Source organism: Phyllobates terribilis, unplaced genomic scaffold (genome assembly GCF_046119375.1).
Source record: "Phyllobates terribilis strain yellow unplaced genomic scaffold, ASM4611937v1 Scaffold_9__5_contigs__length_417890890, whole genome shotgun sequence".
Lineage (NCBI taxonomy): Eukaryota > Metazoa > Chordata > Amphibia > Anura > Dendrobatidae > Phyllobates > Phyllobates terribilis.
Window position 1 is genome coordinate 160,883,275 of NW_027362769.1, and position 26,912 is coordinate 160,910,186.

A 26,912-nucleotide genomic window follows, 5' to 3' on the forward strand; every position below is an offset into this window, starting at 1 on the left:
TCACCTTCTTCTGCATAACTTGTAAACGATAAAACCGAATATTATCACTGAGCAGCATCCAATTAAGCTGGAATAAAAGAAAAATAATAATTTTTTTCAAGTCAACCATAATTATTTTAAATAGTGTTCTAAGACAAAAGAAAACTAAAAACATAAACCTAGCAGCTGAAAATAAATATATTTCCTGGTAAATTGTCTTTCTGATGTTACAATGGTTCATTGCACATCTCTGCTTCAGTTCCGCCAGCATTGGTGAGCCATAACGGCACACAACCACTGCAGTCAGTCAGTGATCTGCAGAGATAATGCAATTTATGCTAATGATTGGCTGTAGAGGATACATGTAGAGATGAGCAGATCGATCCGCAGAAGCGGTACCATTACTCTCGGCAGCACTAATTTTGTTTACGCAGGACGATGTGCTGCCTAGACTGCTGATCTTTTGAGGAGCACAAAAGATCATTTCAACCGATGAACTAACATTTTGCTCATTCATTGGGTGCTCAGAAAACTTTTTGCACTGCAAGATAATTGTGAAATGATAATGTAAATGCACTTTTAGTTTGATTTAAGGACATTCAATTTTCCTGATCTATCAATATGAGATTGATGGGAATAACAGGTGTGTGTCGTCCACCAATCAGCTGTTATAAGCTCTAGGGTCAACTGGATGTAAAGATTAAACAGAGCTATGCGGCACAGCTTCACTCAATATGCATTGGTCGTAACCAAGAAAATAAAATTCCTAAAAAATCTAAATATTTCCTAAAATTTATTTAGGTTAATTAAAGCCAAGACTGACTCTAAGTAGAGCAAAGCCAGAAACGGTGTCATCCCAATAACACGACAGTCTAATAAGACATAAAATTAATAGTTAGGTGTCATGTAGACTATATTAACAGAAAATTACAGTCTGTATAAATTAAAAAAGTTTAAAGTTTCTACTTTTCTCATTGTTTTAGTTTAAAGTTAAGAGGAAAAAAATAAATTAAAATGAAGCAAAACAAATAATACAAAGAATAGTAAACATGGAGATCATAAAGGTTGGCTTGAGCATATCAGAAGTCACTGATGTTGCCAACTATAATTTAAAGGGTTGTCCGGTCTTAGGCTACAACTCCGCAGTGACTCTATGTGACTACAGACTTGTGAATCCTCACACCGCGTGCACAGCGCACTCTGAGTTTTTTCCGGTACCCGGGGCGGAGGTCATGTGACTGCAATTATGTGATTTGCATACTTCCGGCCACATTCCAACTAGACATGTCCGGCCTATCTCAATACACTTGCATTGAGTGAGGCCGCTCATGTCTAGTCGGTATGTGACCGTATGTATGCAAATTGAATACTTGCAGTCACATGACTGCCACCCTGTCACCGGAAGAACCTCAAAGTGCGCTGTGTACACGGCGTGAGATTTCACAAGAGCCACTGCAGACGTCTAGCCTAAGGCCGGACAACCCTTTTAAAGAGTTTTTTGAAACTTCCATTGTTTACTTACTAACCTTTTTGTACATTTTAGCCAGTTGAAATTGTTTTAATGGTAAAGTACCGGTAATGGATCTAGTATGAAGGGTTATTCACAAAATCACAAGTTTCCGCTCCTATATAAAAGATATGAGATAACTTGCTAATTGCTGGGGTTCTGACTACTGGGACCCTCAGTGGTTCCGAGATTGAGAAGAAAACCAAGCTCTGCAGCTCCATCCTGAATGGAGTGGAGGTGCACATGGTCAACCTCTGCTCCATTCATTGTTTTCGGGATTGTTGGATAAAGCCAAGCGCAGTACTCGTCTATTTCTATCAGCCCCATTGACATGAAATAAAATGGAGGATGAAGTCATTTGTTTTAACATTTCATCAAAAATGTATTTCCAAAAAGGTATGAATATATCTTAGTGTTATTTTCTTGAGAACCTTATGTAATCCAAAATATCGCATTGTAGTAGCTTAGGTTTAAAAAGAATTTAGGTTCAAATTTAGGTAATTTTGATTTTTCCGAAAAGAGATCACATTCTATCTCTCGTTATAGTAGGTTAAAGCGTCCTGTAAAACAAAATGTATTCCCATTTTCAGTTTTCTCCAAGATCAGAGGTAAGGAACACTGTATCCAGTAAGTGTTTTTTTTTAAAGGGGTGTTGAAGTTCACCTTTGAAGAAGGATGAAGAAGTAAGGTCGGAAGGTTAATTGCCTTTTTCCCATTTAGTCTCCTTCCCAAGCAAGCTAGCAAGGTGAAAGGATGTTAACTACGTTACATCTATACTTATCCCATTAAATGTATCACCATCGACCAACGGCCTCTCGCTCATTGCTGTCAGAAGAGCAGCGGAGAAATAAAAAGTCATAGGTAAAAAAAATAAATAAAAGTCTAAACAAAAGCCGGAGCAAAGGCATTTGAAAGGTGTTGAGTACATTTATTACTGTTGGCAGCTGATATTCAATCTTTCTGTTGTTTTTCCTCTTGCTGTATTCTTTCAGACTTTTGTGAAATGTGACCTAGAATATAGTCACGGAGGAGAAAATAATCGTGTAACTCCGACTAAATCAATTAATACAAATGATCAAAATACAGTAGAAAAAAATTGAAATAATTGCATATTATGATTGTGTGAGTACATGACGCTGTGTAACATTGTGTTGTTTATTCCTTAATGTTCAAGTTTATTAATTTTGCTACAAAATTATTTTTTTTTTTAAAACATTTAAGATGACTACTCCATGGAAGGCAACTATTTTTTGGTCTGAGCATGAAAGTCCATCCGCAATCAATTCCCTAGGAAATTTTGTCAAAATATGGTCTAAACTTGGGCACAGAGTGTGATTATCCAATTATTGCTTTTTTTTATCTGTATACTATATCTTCCCAGAGATGTATTTTTCTGATCCACTCCAAAATCTTTAGCCCTGTTTGCCAGTGTCGGACTGGGGTGCCAAGGGCCCACCAGTAACCAACTCCAGGGTCCCACTTTACAATTACATGCAAATGTGACATTATCCTCAATCACAATTTTATAGAAGAATGAACTGGGTAGATTGTTAAGTGAATAAGATGCTGTCTTTGTCTGTACATAATGCTTCAAGTATATTGTTCCAAGTACTGCTCATATAAGAGGGTGGGTGGCCCACCGGAGGATTCTCCTCTTCTCCTGTGGGCATGTCCAAGCCTGCCTGATTGGCATTCTGTTTGCCAGTCTTAATGAAGGACACGCTGGAAAAGATACACCAAATTCATTAAACCTGACAACTTTCCCAAATGCCCCCAAGCTCCCACCATGTATTTATTGCTGTCGTTATACCATTCCTAACAAGCCATTTTTTAGGCTTTATCGCCGCTCTGCGAATTCCCAGAGTGGCAGCCATGACACAAGACTCAGCCAGCCATAACCGCCAGCTCTGCAAATCTCATGGTTAACAGTGTCCTATGACATACATGCAGTGTGCCGATGAAACCAGGGGGCATACACCTGGGTTAGTGGACATTGTCAAGGAGGGAGAGATTTGCCAAATGCTGGGGGTGACACCGCTCTTGCAAATCATGTTACATTAACAGAGGCGTTATAACATGGGATGATTAATCTGGGGAGAACATTACCGCCTTGACCAGTCACCCACTAGTTAGTATATTGGCCCCGCAGTTATAAAATTATTTTCTGGTATACGCAATAATCAATAAGACTATAAAAAGCAATCGGTAGGAAGGGTATAAACTTAGCAATAAATACATTGTGGCAGTTTAGGGTGGCCTTGGGAAGCTGTCAGGTTCCCTTTAAGAGGCGAGCACCTCTTTAATGAATTTGGGGCATCTACCCATAGAAACATATGCCAGTCAGGTGCTGGTGTACAGTAGGTACGGAAAGTATTCAGACCCCTTTAAATTTTTCACTCTTTGTTTCATTGCAGCCATTTGGTAAATTCTAAAAAGTTAATTTTTTTCTCATTAAAGTACACTCTGCACCCCATCTTGACTGAGAAAAAACAGGAATGTTGAAATTTTTGCAAATTTATTAAAAAAGAAAAACTGAAATATCTCATGGTCATAAGTATTCAGACCCTTTGCTCAGTATTGAGTAGAAGCACCCTTTTGAGCTATTACAGCCATCAGTCTTCTTGGAAATAATGCAACAAGTTTTTCACGCTTGGATTTGGGGATCCTCTGCCATTCTTCCTTGCAGATCCTCTCCAGTTCCGTCAGGTTGGATGGTGAACATTGGTGGACAGCCATTTTCAGGTCTCTCCCAAGATGCTCAATTGGGTTAAGGTCAGGGCTCTGGCTGGGCCAGTCAAGAATGGTCACAGAGTTGTTCTGAAGCCACTCCTTTGTTATTTTAGCTGTGTGCTTAAGGTCATTGTCTTGTTGGAAGGTGAACTTTCGGCCAAGTCTGAGGTCCAGAGCACTCTGGAAGAGGTTTTCATCCAGGATATCTCTGTACTTGGCCGGATTCATATTTCCTTCAATTACAACCAGTCGTCCTGTTCCTGCAGCTGAAAAACACCCCCATAGCATGATGTTGCCATCACCATGTTTCACTGTTGGGATTTTATTGGGCAGGTGATGAGCAATGCCTGGTTTTCTCCACACATACCGCTTAGAATTATCACCAAAAAGTTCTATCTTTGTCTCATCAGACCAGAGAATCTTATTTCTCATATTCTGGGAGTCCTTCATGTGTTTTTGAGCAAACTATGCGGGCGTTCATATGTCTTGCACTGAGGAGAGGCTTCCGTCGGGCCACTCTGCCATAAAGGCCCGATTAGTGGAGGGCTGCAATGATAGCTGACTTTGTGGAACTTTCTGCCATCTCCCTACTGCATCTCTGGAGCTCAGCCACAGTGATCTTGGGATTCTTCTTTACCTCTCTCACCAAGGCTCTTCTCCCATGATTCCTCATTTTGGCTGGACGGTCAGGTCTAGGAAGACTTCTGGTGGTCCCAAACTTCTTCCATTTAAGGATTATGGAGGCCACTGTGCTCTTATGAACCTTGAATAATGCTGAAATTCTTTTGTAACCTTGTGCCTTGCCACAATTCTGTCTCTGAGCTCCTTGGGCAGTTCCTTTGAGCTCATGATTCTCATTTGGTCTGACATGCACTGTGAGCTGTGAGGTCTTATATAGACAGGTGTGTTCCTTTCCAAATCAAGTCCTATCAGTTTAATTAAACATAGCTGGACTCCAATGAAGGAGTAGAACCATCTCGAGGAGGAGCACAAGGAAATGGACAGCATGTGACTTAAATATGAGTGTCTAAGCAAAGGGTCTGAATACTTATGACCATGTGATATTTCAGTTTTTATTTTTTAATCAATTTGCAACATTTTTACATTTCTGTTTTTTTTCAGTCAAGATGGGGCGCAGAGTGTACTTTAATGAGAAAAAAAATGAACTTTTTAGAATTTACCAAATGGCTGCAATGAAACTAAGAGTGAAAATTTTAAAATGGTCTGAATACTTTCCGTACGCACTGTACATTTTTGGCAGAATTTATGCCACTTTTTGTTTGGTCATGCCCGGTTCCTTCCAAGCTCAGCCCAGTTTTCAAAGAGTAGGCACAGCTGGCTGAAAATGGCATAAAAATGCCAATATCCCGACAAATGCTAAATGAGTAAGTATACCAATATTTACAGTATATACGTGTGTGTGTATATATATATATATATATATATATATATACATATATATACAGTACAGACCAAAAGTTTGGACACACCTTCTCATTTAAAGATTTTTCTGTATTTTCATAACTATGAAAATTGTACATTCACATTGAAGGCATCAAAACTATGAATTAACACATGTGGAATTATATACTTAACAAAAAAGTGTGAAACAACTGAAAATATGTCTTATATTCTAGGTTCTTCAAAGTAGCCACCTTTTGCTTTGATGACTGCTTTGCACACTCTTGGCATTCTCTTGATGAGCTTCAAGAGGTAGTCACTGGAAATGGTCTTCCAACAATCTTGAAGGAGTTCCCAGAGATGCTTAGCACTTGTTGGCCCTTTTGCCTTCACTGTTGAGTTCAGCTCACCCCAAACCATCTCGATTGGGTTTTGGTCTAGTTACTGTGAAGGCCAGGTCATCTGGCGTAGCACCCCATCACTCTCCTTCTTGGTCAAATAGCCCTTACACAGCCTGGAGGTGTGTTTGGGGTCATTGTCCTGTTGAAAAATAAATGATTGTCCAACTAAACGCAAACCGGATGGAATAGCATGCCGCTGCAAGATGCTGTGGTAGCCATGCTGGTTCATTATGCCTTCAAATTAGAATAAATCCCCAACAGTGTCACCAGCAAAGCACCCCAACACCATCACACCTCCTCCTTCATGCTTCACCGTGGGAACCAGATATGTAGAGTCCATCCGTTCACCTTTTCTGCGTGACACAAAGACACGGTGGTTGGAACCAAAGATCTCAAATTTGGACTCATCAGACCAAAGCACAGATTTCCACTGGTCTAATGTCCATTCCTTGTGTTCTTTAGCCCAAACAAGTCTCTTCTGCTTGTTGCCTGTCCTTCGCAGTGGTTTCCTAGCAGCTATTTTACCATGAAGGCCTGCTGCACAAAGTCTCCTCTTAACAGTTGTTGTAGAGATGTGTCTGCTGCTAGAACTCTGTGTGGCATTGACCTGGTCTCTAATCTGAGCTGCTGTTAACCTGCGATTTCTGAGGCTGGTGACTCGGATAAACTTATCGTCAGAAGCAGAGGTGACTCTTGGTCTTCCTTTCCTGGGGCGGTCCTCATGTGAGCCAGTTTCTTTGTAGCGCTTCATGATTTTGCAACTGCACTTGGGGACACTTTCAAAGTTTGCCCAATTTTTCGAAATGACTGACCTTCATTTCTTAAAGTAATAATGGCCACTCGTTTTTCTTTACTTAGCTGCTTTTTTCTTGCCATAATTCAAATTCTAACAGTCTATTCAGTAGGACTATCAGCTGTGTATCCACCAGACTTCTGCACAACACAACTGATGGTCCCAACCCCATTTATAAGGCAAGAAATCCCACTTATTAAACCTGACAGGGCACATGTGTGAAGTGAAAACCATTTCCGGTGACTACCTCTTGAAGCTCATCAAGAGAATGCCAAGAGTGTGCAAAGCAGTCATCAAAGCAAAAGGTGGCTACTTTGAAGAACCTAGAATATAAGACATATTTTCAGTTGTTTCACACTTTTTTGTTAAGTATATAATTCCACATGTGTTAATTCATAGCTTTGATGCCTTCAGTGTGAATGTACAATTTTCAAAGTCATGAAAATACAGAAAAATCTTTAAATGAGAAGGTGTGTCCAAACTTTTGGTCTGTACTGTATATATATATATATTAATCTGCTCAGCTCTTCCTGCTCTTTATCATGATGTAGGCAGATCAGACTGATTGATAAATGTGATAGGTTTCCTTTAAATCCTAAAATTCTGTCTCTGTGCAGCCATAGTATATGTATATACTTATATATACAAATATATTGAGCTCAGTAATACATCTGTATACAGTAAGCTCCCCCTAGTGGTGGCTACAGGCTGTCAGACTTTACTTATTTAATTATGGCTGCATAGAGAAGGGGATTTAGAGTTCTGTATCACATGAAGAGGTCTCTATCTCTAGCGCGGCTATATTATGAAATGATTCCGAGCAGAATATTGATCCTAAAATGGACATAGTATTAAAATTGGACTTTTACTTTAAAGGGATTGTGCACTACTGGATAACACCTTCTTAATAGCCCCAGGATGGAACATAAAATTTAAAAAAAAACTAGATTTTTCCAGAACCGGCACTATTCTTCCAGTCTCCTGGTGGTCACGTCACCCAATCAATGTTACATTTTTATGTTTATCTCATGTGGTCACCAAGGGACACAGTGCTGACTTAGGAGTAAAGGTGCAGGTCTGGGAGGTAAGTGCTCAGATTATTTATTTTATGCTTCATCCTGGGGACATTAAAAAGATGTCATCCTTTGAGTTTCCTTAGCATGCATTTTTTATTACCCATATTAGAACTGCAAATTTTAGACACAAAAGTTCCTAGTGAATTGGTTGAGTCCAAAAAATGATGGCCACCCAGTATGGGCTCTGGAGTAAACTGTGCATCGACTGTTTGGGGAGACAGGATCTATTTTTGAACAGTTTAGCTGACAACTTTGTGATGTTCCATCCATTGTCAATGAGAAACATTAGGATACTGGAGAGACTGGCTGACTATTCATTGGAGTTGTCTTACTGAAATTCTACAGATGCTCTATGGGGTTTAAAAGTCAGCGCTGTGACCAGAAAATGAACCCTTGTGATTACTACTGTCAGAATGAGGGAATTTGCACTTTAACAGCGTTTAATGATCCGAAATGCAAGTAGGTTTAACCTTCCACTTAACGCTGTTCTTTGTTTTGACACCGTTTCTGTTCATCATTTGGAACTTTCACCATGAACAATAACCCGACATGTCTCATATTTTTTATTTTAACATGGAAGACAACTCGCGCAATGTTCTGTGCTTTTATTTTTGTAAAGAAAGGTTTTACTTTTGTTGATTTTTATTGTTTATTTTGTAGCCCAAAAGTTCATTTGTGATGTTCCCATATGAATGTTATATAATGTTGTCAACTTTAGATGTTGTTAATTGGAAAAAAAATGTTGCGTGTATTCACATACTGTAGGATTATCTTACTGGTTTTAAAAAATACAGTACTTCAAAGACGAGTTAAAGGACAGTTCCAGTCATAATTGATATTTTTGCCAGTAGAAGCAATAGTTTTTCCCAATAATTTTTTTTCTTCTAAGTATAAATATTACTGCTTTTTTTTACCATGGGAGGAGATATTTTTCCTTGGGTTCATTGGACTGAGGTACGGAAAGTGACAACAGTTTTGAGCACAGTTCTGGCTTAGAGGAGAAGTGGTCACTTTCTGTGCCTGTGTTGCGTGCACAATTTTTAGTGGTTATCCCAAAAAAGACATCTATCAATTATTCAAAGGATAGATGAGAAACGCCTTACTGCTGGTACTCCAATGATCACCGGTACACTCATGATTACTGGTAGCCCCATAATCACTAAAAGAGCCTGCAAAATTCCTCCTTCCCATTGCATTAGGGCCGGTGCAGATGACCATATTTTCGGTCCGAGTGCAATCCAACAAAACATCAGATCGCACTCAGATCAATGTTATTCTATGGGGCCATGCACATGTCAGATCTTTTCTTCAAACCAAGGAACAAATCGCTGCATGCCCGAGTTTGATCTAATATTCAGATTGCACTGTGCCATGTAAGTCCAGGAATGCTTGGAAATCATCAGACAGCGCTTGGATGACATCTGAGGTCTATCCGATTTCCACAGGCTAACACAATGGAGATGATGGAGAATTTTTTTTTATCAATCTTCTCCTCATCCAAGAGAATTGATCACACTATACTCACATTCTGGTCAGAGTTTGATCAGAGTATGATTTGCATAATCAACCCGATTCTCTCAGATGAGTGAATACACGGTCATCTGCATCTAGCCTAACCTGACAAATTAGATTTGATATTAGACGATCCAAAGTGCTTATTGGATAATATGCTTTAACAATATTGTCAGGATTGGTGTCACATTCCGCCCAATGCCTATGGCCATAACTATGTAACACACAACTGGGGGATCATAAGCCTCATATCGCTCCAAAGCCATTGGTGGGGACCCCGAACCTATGTGAATAAATAATGGCAGGAATATTCTCACCTGACTGGAATCGTCCTGATAGTCAAGCTGTGGGGACAGGGATTTCAGAATGTGATACGGATATTCTTCACCATCATCTGCTAAACTGCATCATATTTTATTCTGCTTGTACTGTGTATGTGACTCCAAGGAATGGTTTCAGAACAGTAATGGGTTAAAAATACTTCCGATTACCCTCAAGACCTGGGTCTAGTTTATTCTTAAAAACATTTTACAATTACATTTGAGAGAAAAAGAAAAATGTCAAATCGTGTAAAGTTGTGTAAAATTTGAAGCATTTTTTTACAAATTTCTTTTGGTTTATGAATACAGCCTGCTACCTTTGAAACCATTCCTACCACTTTATTAATTGATCTTTATCTGTTCATAACCTTGTGCTTTGCAGTAATCTTCAACCAGTCACCTTTGGCAAGCTGTCTTGTTACCAAGTAACTCTTTTTTTCCTTGAAAGGGTTTTTCTCAACTGTTATCTTTGGAAATGCACCGCTTTCTAGCCTCCAAATTTCATGATCTGATCGGCGTGGGTGCCAGGTGTTGGACCCCTTTCGATCAGACATTGATGACCTATCCTAAGGATAGATCATAAATGTAAAAGGAGTGGACAACCTCTTTAATGGTCCCTGCCCAAATGCTGCCACTCCAATGGTCTCTGCCGGAATATAAAGTGATGACACCCTGTCTATAAATGACTGCTGATGCCACTGATTGACGGTTGTCTCAGTTGACCGATAGATGTCATTCAATCACAATTAAAAATGTCCTAAGTCTTTATCAATCACCTGACTCAGCAGCCAGTCAATGATCTAAGCATTGAGGTGATTGATGGAAAGGACGGCATCACTTCTGGTCTGGCCGAAAGCACTAGTGTTGAAGTGCTGAAGTAGCAGTGCATTGGAGTGGTAAGAAACATTATTTTATTCCTTCACTCTCCCAATTTTGGGAAAATCCTTTCATTTTTTTCTACTGAGCATTTAATTTCATTTAAGCAATTATTATGCATCTTCTGAATGTATCTTACATGGTATAGCTTGACTATAAAGAAACTTCCGAAGGCCAACTCTATATAGTCTGCTCTGATTTATTTTTTATCAGATTCATACTTAATTAGAGCTAGATATACTGTAAGCTTCAAGCAAAGGGAGCTGCAATCTACAAGAGGTCTAAGTCATGAAAGTAATGGGAATGCTCTGGGTTGGAATTGTAGCTCGAAGATCCTTCCCCTGGTGCAGAAAATCATTGCCTTAGTCTTGTATCTAAATAGATTCATGGTGCCGAGTTAACAACTCATCGAAAACCTCAGGGCACAAGCCCGCCAAATTTCACAGCAATAAATACATTTCAGACGTGCTGCTTTTTGTTGACCTTGGACCAAGAGACTTTTTTTCTAAATAAAATTCTATAATCAAAATATAAAAGTCGGAGATCACTGTTTTAAAATCATGTTTATTACAATTTTTGTATCTTTTCGTTAAAAGTCCAGATTTCATTTTTTATTTCTAGGCAAAGTAAAGTATTTTTCAATCAGTCACATTCCTAGTTAGCATATCCAACAACAACTTGCCTCCCGTGATTAGTTTTGTACGTGTTCTCTGATTGTTGATCATTTGTTCACATGATGAATAAGACTTTGCATTCGGGGGTCAAGACCCTTAAATAAAAAAATAGAAAGGGAAGCAATCAGAAATCCAACTAGCAATCCGCAATGAAATGAAAGTCTAAGGAATCATGATGTTTTCCCATAAAGCAATCCATTACATTGGACGGATTTTTAACTGTGTGGCTTTGGTTCGTTGAACGTGTGTGCACCGTTACTGAATGGAACATTCTACCATGAATGTTCCATATCACACATTAATTCTGGGGTTCAAAAAGACTATGAATTTTCAGAGTTTGTTTTGTGTGAAAGTCTTCCAACAGTGATCAACTTAGATTTTTGATGCTACCATGTAGCAAGTGTTCATATTCCCTGCAGTGCCTCCACTGGAGACATGAAGCATTACACAATGCCTGTTGAAATCAATAGGCTGTTGGGGCCTCCTGAGTCAGAGATGCTCTTTGAGCTGATTGGATGGGTTGCCGGATGTCAGTTCCCTACTGGTCTGATACTAATGGCCTATTTTAAGTATAGTTTATCAATATCAAATCAGTGGATGAAGTCTTTAATGGTGGACACATCTTTATAAGTGCTGTGCTTGTAGCTGTTGAAAATATTTCAGGATAGACTTGTAGTTCAGGCTTAAGGCACCAATCCAGCATTTTTTTTTTATTTTAGCTCAAGAGTGGTGCAACTAATCTAAGTTTCCTGACCTTGGTATTCCACTTACCAGTCACCATCTTCAGTTCTTCCCGGCGCCGCTCCAGTGCTGTGTCTCCATCTTGTGAATGCAACTTTTGACTTACTGGAACTCGGAGGTAAAGGTCACACGCTCTCAATGTAAGTCCATGAGAGCTTCATTCTGGCTTCATTATGGTTCTCATACATTTACATTGAATTGTGACTTCCAGCTCACCCAGCAAATACTGGAGCGATACAAGACAATCGGAGCAGCACCGATATCAGAAGAAAACGGCGGCTGGGAACTTAGATTAGTTGCACCACTCCCGCGCTGCAATAAATAGAAAAAATGCTGAAGTGGTGCTGATTATTTGTAAGGCTGCAAAGCTGTTTTTAGATGAGCAAAATATGTGACTTCTGCCCAGGACCCTCAATGATTAGAATTTCATGGTATAACCTAATAATATGTCATCATATTCTACGATGGAAATACTGTGACACTTGTAGGAGTTGTAGATTTGTAACAGCCGGAAAGACACAGGTTGGAGACCACTGCTCCAGAAAATGCATTCCTTATCTTGCAACCTACAGACTAGTTACATCATGGAAATGTAATCTACTGATTTACACAGCTAGGCTTTACGCAGTTTCATCTCCCTCATCGATAGCTCAATGTTATTTCTTATGTATGCATGAAACACATTTTTCTGTGCAGTCCTAAGGAAACATCATGGTTAATCAACGGAGAAGATATTGCTTGCAAGTGTTTACAAAATTGTTTTCTTAAAGAATGGCTTAAAAGGAATATGCACATAAATGAAAAAAATAGCCATATACAGCCATGAGAAAAGCAAAGTACATTTTATGTTTTTATGTATCAGGACATAATAGGAAAACAAATTGTCCTTAGAAGGTCTTCAAATTAGATAAATTCAACCCCAGATGAAGAACAACACATGACAAATTACACTGTGCAATTATTTTTTGTCCAAAACCTAAGCCCGAATTCAGAAGCACTGTGTGAAAAATTGAGTACACCCTTACTGCTTTCATAGGTATTAAGAGGGCAAGTAGCAGCTTGCTGCTGCCAATCAAATGCCATTTATTAATTATTCATTTGTAATGTGACTATCTGAATCCTCCAGACCAGCAGACTGACTGCCCAAACTTCTGCTTTTATACAGTCATACATTGACTGAATATCACGGGGGAAGGAAATAAGCAATGATCTTAGGGAAGCAATTGTTGTTGCCCTTCTATCTAGGAAAAGTTTTACGGCCATTTCCAAACAATTTGGAGTCCATCATTCTACAGTGAGAGATTACTCATGAGTGGAAAACATTTCAGACAGTTCTCAATCTATACAGAAGTGGACATCTTGGCAAATGCAGCAAAAGGTCACACCATGCATTGCTCAGAGAAATTGCAAAAATCCAAAAGCTACAGCTCAGACTCTAAAGGCTTCAGCATGTCAATTATTTAAGTTCATGACATTACAATTAAAAAAAAATACTAAACAAGTAGGTTTGTTTGGTAGCGTTGCCAGGAGAAAGCGTTTCTAGAGTTTGTTCAGTTGCATCTGAATCAAATCTGACCATGTACTTCATTTTTCTCTTGACTGTATATTAATAACATAAAAGATCGAGCAGCAAAGTTTGATTTGTTGTAGTGGCAATTTAGCAAAGGTGACAATAGGAATTATTGAATGATGAATATAGCCATCATCATTTGGTGCAGTTTTCCATACCATGATGGATATATGTAGTATGACAATCTTGTGAGTACTGTCCATTGTACTCCCAAGACCACTCCTGAAGCCCAGTTATTATATACAACCAGTCTACAGTTGCAATTCCTGACCTTCTAAGAATCAATATCAGATTAGTGGAGATCTGACACCCAACATCTCCATGATCAGCTGGTACCTGGAGATGAGGTTGACTGTAGGACAAGGAAGCCTAAAGCTCTGTACTCTGTATATTGGCCATTTTCTGGTACTACAGCTCCACATAGTGAACAGAGTTGTGGTGTTCTAGCTCTTCGAATTGTAAACTTCCATTGGCCTTTGCTACAGGAAACAGCTGATTGGTGAGGACACTGATGGTTGAACCCCCACCATTCTGAAATTGATGACCTATCCAAAGCATAGATCAACAGTATTTTAGTCCTTGACAACCCGTTTAGGACTTTTGACACTAAGATGTAAAATGGCCGACTAAGAAAAAAAAAAGTGCCTTCTTGTCCAAAACTTGGGTATGAACGGAGCTTGGCTGCAGTCCAAGCACAATGCATAGACACTGGTGGTGCTTTTTCTAGGTAGAAAAAAAAACCTTTCTTTCTAATTTTATACAACTACCAAGGTCATTTAGTAGTCATTCTAGGATCAATGACTGTCAATAGTTTTTTTCTAGTCAATGCATAATATAGCTAATAACAGTCTGGCAGAGCCATAAAGTACTCACGGTGGTGCCTGCAATCAAATTTCTATTCCAGCTTATCTCAAAGGTGGATGTGAAAGTTAATGATTGGACATTAACATGATCTGATTCAACATTTTGCAAAAGTTTGAAATAAATCTTCTTAAACAAAAGCTTCATTCTTTATATTTTGCATTAAGTGTCAGATTTTCAGATTGTTGAGTTTTTATGACGTACTTTTTAGCAGGTTAGTTGGCTCACAGCTGGCATCCATTAATTTCACTGTTTAATTGGATCTTTGTAGATGTTCAGCCAACTGGTCAGGAAAGCAGTGCGAGAGGCCGGCTCCCAAGAGCAGTAAGTCTGACAATGCCGGATCAAGTAAGTGTCTCAAATTAGCGTCCACCATGACTACAAACGTATTGTTGAATTGCACTTCTAAAGTGAACAAGGTCCGGACTTATCAGTAATTATGACTAAAAAGTTCTAAGTAAAGTGTAGGGCATTATTTTTTATCTTGTCTATAGGATAATGTTAATTTTCAAATTTTTCATAATTGGATCTTCCCATTTAAGAGTAGATGCAGACGACTGTAGGATCGGTCCGAGTGTGATCCCAAAAAAACATCGGATCACACCCGGAACGATGTTATTTTATGGGGCCGTGCACATGTCCAATATTTCTTTGGACAGAGACTGTCCAAGGAAAAAATCCCTGCATGTCCAAGTTTGATCCAATACCTTTAAAGTCAATGAGTGCGTGAAAATCAACGGACTTCATCCATATGGATGAAAACCGATATATCACATTATTTTAGCTAAATAATGAATGCAATAAAGTAAATAAAAAATAGAAAAGAAAATCTATGGTTATAGGTAAATGGATTATAGATGTTCATTAAGTTGTGACCTCTTCTCACTATCCAGATTCACTATAATATAACTGCTGCATTCCCTGCCTCGGCTTTTATTCAGGTTGTGATAGTCCTTCCTAGGGGCTCGTGCACATGTCCGATATTTTCCTCTAAGCAAGCCAGTCCAGGGAAAAAATAGCAGAAAGTCAATGCAATTCGTTTTGTCGGATAGCACTTGCACCAATGTTATTCTATGGAGCTGTGCACATGTCTGAATTTTTCCTCAGAGCGCTTGGTCCATGATTTTTCACAGACTTACATAAAAGAGAAGGTGGAGAAACTTTTTTTTTTCTCTCCACCTCCGAGAAAATCGCATCCAACTCTGATCAAACTCTGATCTGATCTGATCAAACTCTGATTAGCATAATTGGACCAATTTTCTCAAATGGAGATAAAATGGGTTTGTTGCATCCTGATTGTGCATTAGTTCTGAGACCTGGGCAGGTAAACATTGCTGCACTTTTTTAATGTGTTAATAATATACGGTCTGCAGTATATATTCAGTATTTCAGTGCCTAATCCCTATCTCTACAGCTAAGCTGTGATTTGCGACCTCTTCTCATTTTTCAGATTCAGTGTAAAATAACTGCTGCATTCCGTGCCTCGGCTTTTATTCAGGTTATGATAGTCCCTCCTAGGGGCTCATGCAAATGACCATATTTTTGGTCTAAGTGGGACCCGTCCAAGCATTAGATCGCACTTGGATCTAGGTTATGATATGGGACAGTGCATATGTCCGATATTTTCCTCTAACCAAGCTAGTCCGGGGAAATATAGCAGCATGCCCAAGTAGGCTCTGATTATTGGATTGAGTTCGTCCATGTAAGTCAATGAATCCATGGAAAACATCAGACTGCACACAGATGACATCTGAATGCAGTCTGATTTCCACGCAATGACAGAGTGGAGAAAATGGAGCCATTTTTTCTACCATCTTCTCTTCATCCGAAAGAATCAGGTCACACTATGATCAAAGTCTGATTAGCATAATCGGACCAATTTTCTCAGACGGAGAGAAAACAGTCGTGTGACCCTAGGCTAAAACTATGTTTGGTTTACATTTATTAAATTTACGATATCCAATTTTCTATATGACACAAACAAATGTGTAGTTTACTGATGAGAACCGCACTGATTTTGTTTTGATTGCCTATGCTAAAGATGGGCCCCCAATTTTACAGTTCTTTTAATTTTTAGTGTTCTCATATAGTATTCTGCAAGTACTCGTGCATGTTTTTTTTTTTATAAATCATTTCCTAATATCATTGTTATTCTTCTTCATAGGAAGTATTGCAATTATTGTTCCACTTATTCTTCTGGTGACTTTAATAACGACTTTGGTTATCGGGCTTATACTTTGTAAAAGAAGGAGAAGGTAAGTTATGCACATGAAATGAAATACGCTGTTAATTTAGCACAATGTTTATTGTGGTATTTCCTAATATATTTACAAAATTTATTTTATTGGAGACTGATTGTCATTTTAATAGGCTGCATTCACACGTTGGAAACAAGTTGAGTCCTTTTGCCACGTTTACGGCATTAACGCACCCTTTTGCCATGATTTTCAAACATTGTAGCAAAAAATAATGCAACTTTACCGCGATTGTAGAAAAGAAATAAAAACGCACGTGAACACAGTCTTAAAGTCCTTTTCCTAAATTAGTTGTACTTTCTTAAGTTTCTACAAGTTGAGAGAATATTTTCTGAATTCGCATTATTAATCACTAAGACTCCGATGTGAAGCTTCTACTTCAAATTAATGTTTTTCTTCTTTTTGTTTTAATAAAATAACTGTAGGGCAAAAACTATTAGAAGACAACCAATAATCAACGGAGGAATGAATGTTGAAATTGGAAATCCATCTTATAACATGTATGAGGTGGACCATGACCACAACGATGGGACGTTACTAGACCCAAATTTCATCATTGAACTAGACAAGGTAAAGTGACCATTTTCTTGAGTAAGACTTGTGTTGTGATGATCTTAGCTCCATAGCAAAAAAAAAAGAAGCAACTTCCCGGATAATCCCTTTAAATATAGGTTTAGCTGTCTTAAAGACATTTCAAGATTTAAGATTTGTGAGATGCGCCTGTACATTATAAACATCTCACACAAGAGTACTGAAAAATCACGATAATTTTTTACTTCCAAACTGGTCCTGTTGGATCACTCATCTTAGAATATGTTAGAAGGAAAGGTGAGGGAGAAAATATCTGTAGCTTGGATTCTCTTTTACAAGTAAAGTGGAGTATAGAAATTCATACTATAGTGCTGGCCACTAAAAATGGCTTCGCCTCACCTCACCGGCAATGAACCCATAAGATAGACGTTCTGAGAGGGAATGAAAAGAAGAGCAGGGGATGGAATAACAAAGTGTGTAACAGCAATAATGTAAAAGGTATCAACCACTGAGGACTCTCAAATCTAAATATTTTTCTAAAGAAAGAGCAATTTTTTCTTAAAAACATTGTCATCCCAAAATTTCCTGCTTTTGCTTTGTGCAAGAGAGGAATATAATCTTTAATCCTTGCATAACTTTTCATTTTTTTTTTTTACAGAGAAAGAAATTTATTTAAAGAAAATAAGAATTCTGTTTTGCCCGACAGAAATAATTATATTACTTTACCTATAAACTTACAGATTAAAAAAATTATAATGAAGTTTTGAAAGTTATTTTCCGATTCTTTGTGTGGCCCGGAGTAATAAAATACAAATCTAACCTTTCCATTTAATTTGTTTGCATTCATGTGTACCTTCACATTGTTGTAGCGCACTGACTACTCTCATTGGTTTAATTGTATCAGCCACATGTATAGCTGGAAAATAAAATGTTCAGCATTCGGCCAAACATTTTTTTAAATGCCAAAGTAAAATGACATTTTTTTTTTCATGTCGAGTGCAAAGCCTTTATTTCTTGTCTAGCTTATTATGCTTGTTATTGAAATCATTTCCCATTATGTACAGGTACGGTTTGCCTGGGAAGGTAAAGTAAGTGGAAATAGACAACAGGTTTGGTCTAATGGACGCAATAACAAAGCAGGTTGAAGAATAACATATTGTATTTTACAGTCATTTAACAATTTTAAATCAAGCTTCAGAACATAAAAGCTTCTTCTGCCTAGCTAGTGATTTGCGGGAAAGTCTCGGTGAATCCAGTTGGCACACAAAGAGCATATTATCTCCTCTTTAACACTTCTCAAATATGTAACAGTAGTTTTGTTTTCTATAAATAATGACTACATTTTTTATTCAAATGTGGGCAGTATGGCAGAAATCAGCCTATGCCTTTATGCCACCCTATGTAAGAGCATCATAGGGTGGCCCAAAAGATATTACACTGTTTGGCAAATAGGAGCATATATTTTATGAGTTCTGCATATTCATAAGGGGGGCCTTCCTCCCACCTCTCCCTTCCCTTCTTATAGTAATTGACAGACTGGTATGAGTGGGCAGATGAGTTGGTGGGAGGGAGCTGGAGTAGAGTTGAGCGATACTCTCGAAATTCACTCCAATTTGGTGAAATTCAAATTGTATCGGCTGAAAAGGGGTTATAAAACAATAATCTATTGTGCTTACCTCTTCTCAGCTTCTCCATATATTTTCTGCCGCTGCAGTTCACCACCCAGTCGTCTATCTCTTCTTTTTCATTTTCTTCTTGTTCCAGTTCTTCCGGCGTCACCGCTGACTAGGTCTTAGGCAGATAATGATGTGCATTGTGCCCAAAATGACATAGGGTCTAGTCAGTGGCACCGGAAGATCTGGGAACAAGAAGTAGGCTTAAGAGGAGCAACTGGTTGGGGAGCCATGGTGGCAGGACAGGTGAGGATAACAATTTATGATTTTTATTAACCCCTTTCTGTCCCTCAGATTCCAGCACAATGGCGATCAGTTGGATTTGTGCAAAATATGTGTTTTTTTTTTTACATTGGAGCTCTATCGATTTATATGTAATATACATGTTTTGAAAAAAGGCAAACAGTTTCATAATTTTTCACAAGAAAAATTTAGATTTTTTTTTCAAGAAGTATCAATTATATGGTAAATCTTCATAATTATCTGAAATTAATATATGTATTATTTACATACAGTCCAGGTTCATAGCAGGTGGGCCTGCGGCTTTCAAACTGGCCCATAACGCACCGCCTATCTACCTAAATTCAGATCTGAAAGGACCACTAGCACCAGGGGTGAGAAGGACATCGCCTGCTATGTGATGCATTTTCATTGCATGGTTTATTTTAATTTTTCCCTTAAGTTTAATTTTTTTCAATTTCATCTTGAACCAATGGTGCTTGTGTATGTGTTCATGTTGTTCGTGGTTATTATACTTGTTTTATATATTTGACTTGGTCATATGAAAGCCTGCTTATCTTATATCTTAGTACTATGGTACCTTGGCATTGCCAAAATTGCACTGTATTAGAACAGGTGTTCTACTGCCCATATTCATTTGATTTGTCTATGAGAAAACAACAAAATGCTAAATCCTTAAAAAAAAAATCAAGCATATAGCTATACAATGTACAACTACAGTGGACTATGGATGTTTTAATATTAAGGTTGACCTCTTTAGATGTACAATTTCCAAATATATGTTAAACATTACCATATTCAACTTACTAATGAATCTACAAAGCCATTTCCTCTGGTTCTCATACCTGCCCAAAAGTGTGTCTTTCAATCCATATGGCTGCAGATGGAAGAATAAGTAGTAAAATCTCAGTCCACAACCTTAGATGAAATGCATTGCACATACACTAGTTTCCATCCTGACGAGGACCTACAAAAGTGGCTGAGAAAACTGGCACACGCTCACCTTGAGAATTGTCATTTCATTATACGTTTTCCTCCTTCTTTGCCCATATTATAAAGCTGTCAGTAGTGGGAGAGAAGGATATGCAACATAGGGGGCCCGGCTTCAGATAGCAAAACTGAAGCGGAACGTCCAATAATAATTCATTAAAGGGGTTGTCCACTACTAGTACAACCCCTTCTCATACCCCACGCTTGGCCTCGATAAAATAAAAAAAGCTTATACTCACCTCCCGTGCTGGCGCCGTTCTCGTGGTTTCAGCACTCGCTCTCCCCGGGACTCTCGTGCAGTGTTGTGACACTTGACCCCGGCACCCAATCAGCACCGACGTCACTGTCTCCACCTTCTTATGACCTGAACATGAAGAGGAAGTCAGAGATCAACCTCAGCCTGGGCTTTATCTTCTTGTTCAATTAAACAGGAGGCGGGGACAGTTACCTTTGTGACTTTACAGTCTATGTCTTCTGTAATAGAGATATTTATACAAGGTACTGTAGAGTGTGGATTAATGTGCAAATATATAAATCCTCAGCACCAACATACATTGTATCTGACCTAAGGGGTGTATCTGTTAACATCATGATGTCAAATTAGCAATGATAGCCACTAGATTTGACCCTGGTCCAGTGGCCACATCGATAATTCGTATCTGCCGATCAAGGCCCTGTGAATCTGCCAGAACTCTACTTGCCAGAACCCCTGAAGCCTCTTCTGATTAGTATGTCCAGCACAATAATATCACACTGGTCCTACAAATCAAAAGAAGTGCTGGGGATTCTAGAAGGTAGGAGACAGTTTACAAGGCTCTGGTGGGCAGCTGATGTGAGGTGCAAATCTTCCTGATCATCTTATAAGGATTCACTCGCTTGTAGGCAGCTGGTAACGTTCACACTAGCAGTTTCTTGGACTTAAATGGGAGGTTTATTGAAATGCATACATTTCCAGCAGAACGGAAGGCAAGCAGCCTTTCTCCAGCATAAATTAACAAAATAAATGAAACAGTCCATCTATCCGACACAGGTTTGACGGACCTAATCAACCTCTAGCAGAGCAGAGCAATATATCAGAGCTGTTTTCACCTCTTCTCCCAGGCATATAATGAGCCAGATCAGCTTCCTTTTAAACAGACTACAAAGTCCTGGTAGGAGAATGAAATGACCAGTCCCGCCCAGTTGTTCTAGTCATTCCTAAAACCAGACCCAAAATCTGAGCCCATTAAAAAAAACTCTCAACACTTCCTGTACTGGAGCATTTGTCTCTGGGTCCTACATCACCAAGGTTAGCCACCTCGGTGACACATCCCTCCCATTCAGGACTTGTCTGCCTGCAACCTTACAGTCTCTATTATCTTACAAAATTAAATACACAGATGTGTCCAATCTCGACTTTTTGCAAATTTTGTAAAGAGCTCACAACACAAATTCAATATATTTTGGTGACAAACTAGCAACATTCTTGATCATTTTCATAGCACCTCACATATAGGCACACTTACTGTAGAATAAAGAACTCCTGTCAAAGTATCAAGAAATCATGATATTTTCGAAAGTTCATCATCAGGAGAAACTCATCTCAGGATATGTAGAGCCAAGAGGAAAAGTAATTTATTTCAAGATCAGCACAAGATAAGCAGAGTATTTCATCATCTACTTTATGTTTTACAGCTGTAATTTATACTTTTATTTTAACATTTTCTTCTTTCTCCATTTATTGTATCACAGCCAACAAATTACTCCAACCCAGTTTATGCAAAACTTTTTGTGGAAGGACACAATTGTCGGAATTCCTTAATCAGCGTAGAAGAAAGACGAGAACTTCTTCCAAAGAAAATCGAAAATACGATCCGAGAGACTGTGGCTTAATTCCTGCTGTTCCGTTACCTTTTATACTCTGTATAAATGTATAAAATATTACTTTTCTATGTACCAACAGTATTATAATTGTTTTGTCATCAGCATTACCTCTTTTTTCATTTTCTTTGTTTTGCTGATGACTAGACTGACCATTTGTATGGTATTTTTATGAAAAATAAACTGCACTACAGTACGATTTAAACTATAAATGCTGCTGTTATAGGAGATCATTTTATTTCATAAAAACCTAAAAGAACACACTATTCCTCTGTAGAGGAAGGACTATGAGAAATTCATTTTATAAGAACAGTTTTTTAGGTTCAATATTAGAGTTTTCATTAAAAAGTACAAACAATTGGAACTTTCTTTGACATTGGTTTGAATTATGAAATCATGGACCGGGATCGTCTCTTGTGTCTAATGGAAATCCAGTCTGCTGTGTGATAGGGGATATAGACTTTAGATTACTATAGCAAAATAGACAAGCACTTATCAGTCAACCACAATTTTTTTTTGTACATGCCGATGATTGGAATGTCTATCAGTCTTTCTTTAGAATAGTTCACAAATAATTTAATTCTTCAAAAATGCAATCAGAATATTTGGTGTGAGGCTAAGCTGAATTTTTAGGAGAAAACAAAACTAATGTACCCCAATATATTTGCTAATACTTTCCTAATTCTTTATACAGACAGGTGAGCCATGTGGATAAAGCCTGTAACTTGGTACTACATAGCCATTGGACTGGCAGCAAAGCCTCTTGGGGAGAATAGATCTGTAATATGGCATCCGGTTGAACATGTCATGAATTTTTTCAGGACGATTCAAACAGCATTACTCTAGGGCTGGATGCAATATACCAGCTCCATACAATTCACAAGTTGTGTGGAGCCATAATATGTTCATGAGCAAAAGGCTTTAAAGGGAACTTGTCTTGTAAAAAAACGCTACTAACCTGCAGATATGAAGATGCCCAGTTCTCACACTGAGAGTCCCGCTGCCAGGAGGAAATTTACTTTATTCCTTCATCCAAGCAACCTTGGGCTTTCAGTCACCGTTCAGTGTATGAGTGGTGGCTGTAATCGCGTCCTTGGTACTGACTGACATCCGTCTCTAATACCGAGCTGTCTTCCGGGAGGCATAAAGTTAACTTCCTCCCGGCAGCTGGACTCTCAGTGCAGGTGCCGGGCAACCGTAGAACACTATAAACCTGCAGATTAACCCATATCTGCAGGTTAATAGTGTTTTTTTTCTACATGATAGGTTCCCTTTAAATTGACCTTGAATGCTTGCCTAGATTTTTCTTTTATACAAATAGTTTTCAGCATTTTATAACATTTGCATTTTTCTTTCGAGCTTAGAATGTATTGCTCAACTCTTCAATTATTCTGTGCCAGGGTCATCCAGAACACAGTCAATTTTGCAAAAAAAAATAATCACATTTTAAGTATTCATTACTGGTTATTAGACCAAAATAAGGTTCACCCTAGTATATTTTGATACATGTTTTATTTTTTTAGAGGATTTAGAGGATGGGGGTGTCAAAATTGCTAAATAACTAATACATTCAATGAAACTAGTATATACAATGTTTTTATTGACAGGTTTCTCTTTTTAGGACCCCAAATTATAGAGGCCCTTATTTATCAAGTCTGGCGATTTTAACAACTGAGAGGGCATTGTGTCAGATGCTTCTGACTTATGAAGAGGTAGACACTTCTTCATAAATCTGGAACATCTGACAAGGGGTGGGACTCCTCCATGCGCCACAAAATAAATCTTATTCCAGTCTTGGACTGGAGTGAGATTTCTGTTGTAGGGAATGTCACATGTCACCATGTATTAGATGAGCTGTGGTGTCATGCCCCGTCCCATCAAAGCTCTGCCAAAATGAGAGTGAGAAACGGGCTTATAAACACTAAAATTTGCAAAATTTTGGCACAAGTTCGAGTTGCACCAACATTTTGCGATTTTCAAAGCCATTGAGCCATTTTTTTTGCAACTAAAGCTTTGATGAATCAGGGCCAGAATCTCCAAACAAATCAGTTCACAGATTCCATTCATTTATATTGATTCTAAACCCGTGGTAAAGTTTCAGTCAAGTCACCATACAAAGGAAAAACCATCCGTGCAGCCATGCTGAATTTTGTTTTTAGATCCCAGAGGGGCATGCTCATATTTGGCATTTTTGTTAGTTTCTTCTGCTTTTATTTGTAATATTTAAAAATAAATACTTAGAAAAAGGGAGACACCCCCCCCAAAATATCTGAACATCTGAAAATGCCTGAAATGGAGCCTTATAACGTATTCACCAAAAAGTGTAAACCCTATAAAGAATAAATCCTAATTCCACTGACAAAAATTCATATAAAAAATGGGATCCTCCAAAGTTTGGATTTACTAGTGTTTTTCTTAAGACACATGTAACGCCCCCCCCCCAAAAAAAGTTCTAAAGATAAATACTAGTGTGAATGTGGCCTTAGCTGTTTCACACTTCTGACATCCATGTGCTGAGTACAGACCATAATGTCTAGATCGGCCAAGAATCTCTTGACTTTAAGTCAACATTCATTTATGCCTATGAGGCTGTTGGCTCCGGTCATGAAACCCATCAATCGGGCCGGTTACATCTGGCATTAGAGTCACAGTACATTATTTAGTATGGTGTGTTACATTAACACAGTTCTGCCTGCTGGACGACACTGACTTTAAACTTTCACCATGAATTCTCATCCTCTACAGCAACATACAGCGTGAATGAATTTATTAGAACTTAGCTTTTAACTCTGAGACTTCTCTTTTCCTTCATTGACTAAAAAAGTTTCCAAGATTAGCACAAATGGTCTACTTATTTTCCTGCCACGGTGCCTCTCTTATCTCTGGGTTGTGTCTGTTTTTGCCCCACTTACTTGAATGAATATAAGTTGCAATACCTGACACAGACTATACTTGAGAGTGGCGCTGTTTATGGGTCCTTAAATTCTTTGCAAATTTATAAATTGCTCGCTTTTTATTAATAAGATTGTCCTAGTAATAAAGTTGTGTCTTTTCAATAGACATTTTTTAATAGTTGGCTTAGCCCCGAGAGAACAGTTACAAAGTTAAAAAACTCAACAAAATTTTAAAATATATATATATATATATGATTGTGGTTACTTAAAAATAATATAAGTTGATATTTTTGTAAAAAAAAAATATTACAGTTGAGTAAAAAGAATTGCAGAACTATGGTCCAGCAGCCACAATCGTAGTCCATGGCCGCTGGATCAAAGCCCGGTGAACATCTTTTTATTTACCGGCATCTTGGAGCCAATGATGTTGCGCCAGGCTAATCAATCAGAAGAGAAGCCAGGGCTCTGGTCTGGTGGCCATGGACTACTGACATGGCCGCTGGACCTGAGTTCTGTGAATCTATTTGCTCAACTCTACAGAATACCTAAATTTTAAAGAAGGAAATTGGTTACCATGTCAAAAGAGACCTAGGGTGGGCCTGTATGTCTGATATTTTTGAGAAAGATTATATAAATCATGAATAGCATTGATACTATTTTCTGAATGTTAGAAAAATTGACAGAACTTTTACAGAAATAATTATTTTTCAAATCTTTAAGTTCTATCGTCCGGATAACCTCTCTAAAAAGTAGGCAGTAGAAAAAAAAAATATAATGCAATTTCCAAAAAAGGTCTAATATATTTATTTTTTTGTCCAAATGTGGTGCTGGATTCCACAGATATATTAAAATATTAGAGCAGTATACCATGCATTTATAATATATAAAATAATATAAATATCTGACCGTAATATTAACATTCAACATCTGCGTTTAAAAGAAAAATTATAATTCAATTTGAATTGAAATTTTTTATTTTTTTTTCATTTTTTTATATAAAAGACTAAATACTAGAGATGGATAGATCAATCTCTGATCACTGGACGGGAGACTTGCAAATCTTTCACCTTGCCAGATCCTTGTGGTGGCTTTTGATTAGTCGCGCTTGCACAACGTCACCTGTTCATCATGCTGCGATGATGATGATTTTTCGGCACTCAAAATCAAAACCCGCATTGGGGATCCCATAAGATAAAGAGACCTGAGAGCCGCTCATCCATTGGACAGAGATTACTTAACAGGTCAATGGTCTTGAGCCCCTTAAATTAATCTGCCTAACTTTACTAAACCCACTTCAAATTACTTGATATAAGCTTTTTTAATGAAGAACTGTTTGGGGGACAGAGCACACACATAGAGCAGTATCTCCTGGAAAGGGTAGGCAAAGGCGGCAGTATGCACTCACCTGGCGGTGTTGTATGAAGGTACAACATCTGTAGATGCGTGTAACTGCTGCTGTAGTCCCGTAGCTGGAGGAGATAAGCTTCTTCCAGATGAATAATAGTAGAGAAGGATGATATCATGTTGAATAGGCTGAGCTTCCGTAAATGAGAAGCCTTTTGTGCTCCAAAATGGTTCTTTAATGTTCCAACACGTTTCACCGACAGTCTGGCATCTCTCTCAATAAATATTTGATTTTTTACCTCAAGAAAGATGCCTTTCTGGCACCGAAATGCGTTGGAACAATAAAGAACCATTTTGGAGATCAAAAGGCTTCTAATTTACCGCAGCACAGCCCATTCAACATAACATCGTCCTACTCTACTAACCAATTTTTCATATAACTTTTGGATTTTTTTGCATTATTAATTTAGATACTGCAGTTTATTTTTAAAAATTATTTTATCAAGGATGTCTTACGCTTATAGTCAATTTTGGAATTCTCAATCAGTACTTTAATAAATAAGTAAACTTGAGTCTTTTCGTTAGCATTTTTCCATAAATCTCAGTGCACAGTATTTTCATTTTGGATGGCGTCCAATGGCCAAAAAGGAGGGGCAACTAAAGAGGTGTAGAAGTACCTAAATG

At 38.1% G+C, this 26,912-nt stretch overlaps 1 protein-coding gene across 5 annotated transcripts in view; it reads left to right on the forward strand.

Annotated features, from left to right (window-relative positions):
* LRP1B (LDL receptor related protein 1B) overlaps positions 1 to 26,428 on the forward strand; it is a 2,071,868-nt gene extending 2,045,440 nt beyond the window's left edge. For 2 of the 5 annotated variants that reach the window (XM_073647246.1, XM_073647247.1), the window contains exons 87-92: positions 8,233 to 8,346; positions 14,713 to 14,789; positions 16,606 to 16,696; positions 17,122 to 17,266; positions 19,416 to 19,514; positions 21,862 to 26,428. In XM_073647246.1, coding sequence (XP_073503347.1) covers positions 8,233 to 8,346; positions 14,713 to 14,789; positions 16,606 to 16,696; positions 17,122 to 17,266; positions 19,416 to 19,514; positions 21,862 to 22,002 — 667 coding nt within the window. In that variant the 3' untranslated portion in view covers positions 22,003 to 26,428. The remainder of the gene's footprint in view (positions 1 to 8,232; positions 8,347 to 14,712; positions 14,790 to 16,605; positions 16,697 to 17,121; positions 17,267 to 19,415; positions 19,515 to 21,861) is intronic. The other 3 variants (XM_073647249.1, XM_073647250.1, XM_073647248.1) reach the window with 2 other exon arrangements.
* Positions 26,429 to 26,912: the final 484 nt, after the last annotated feature.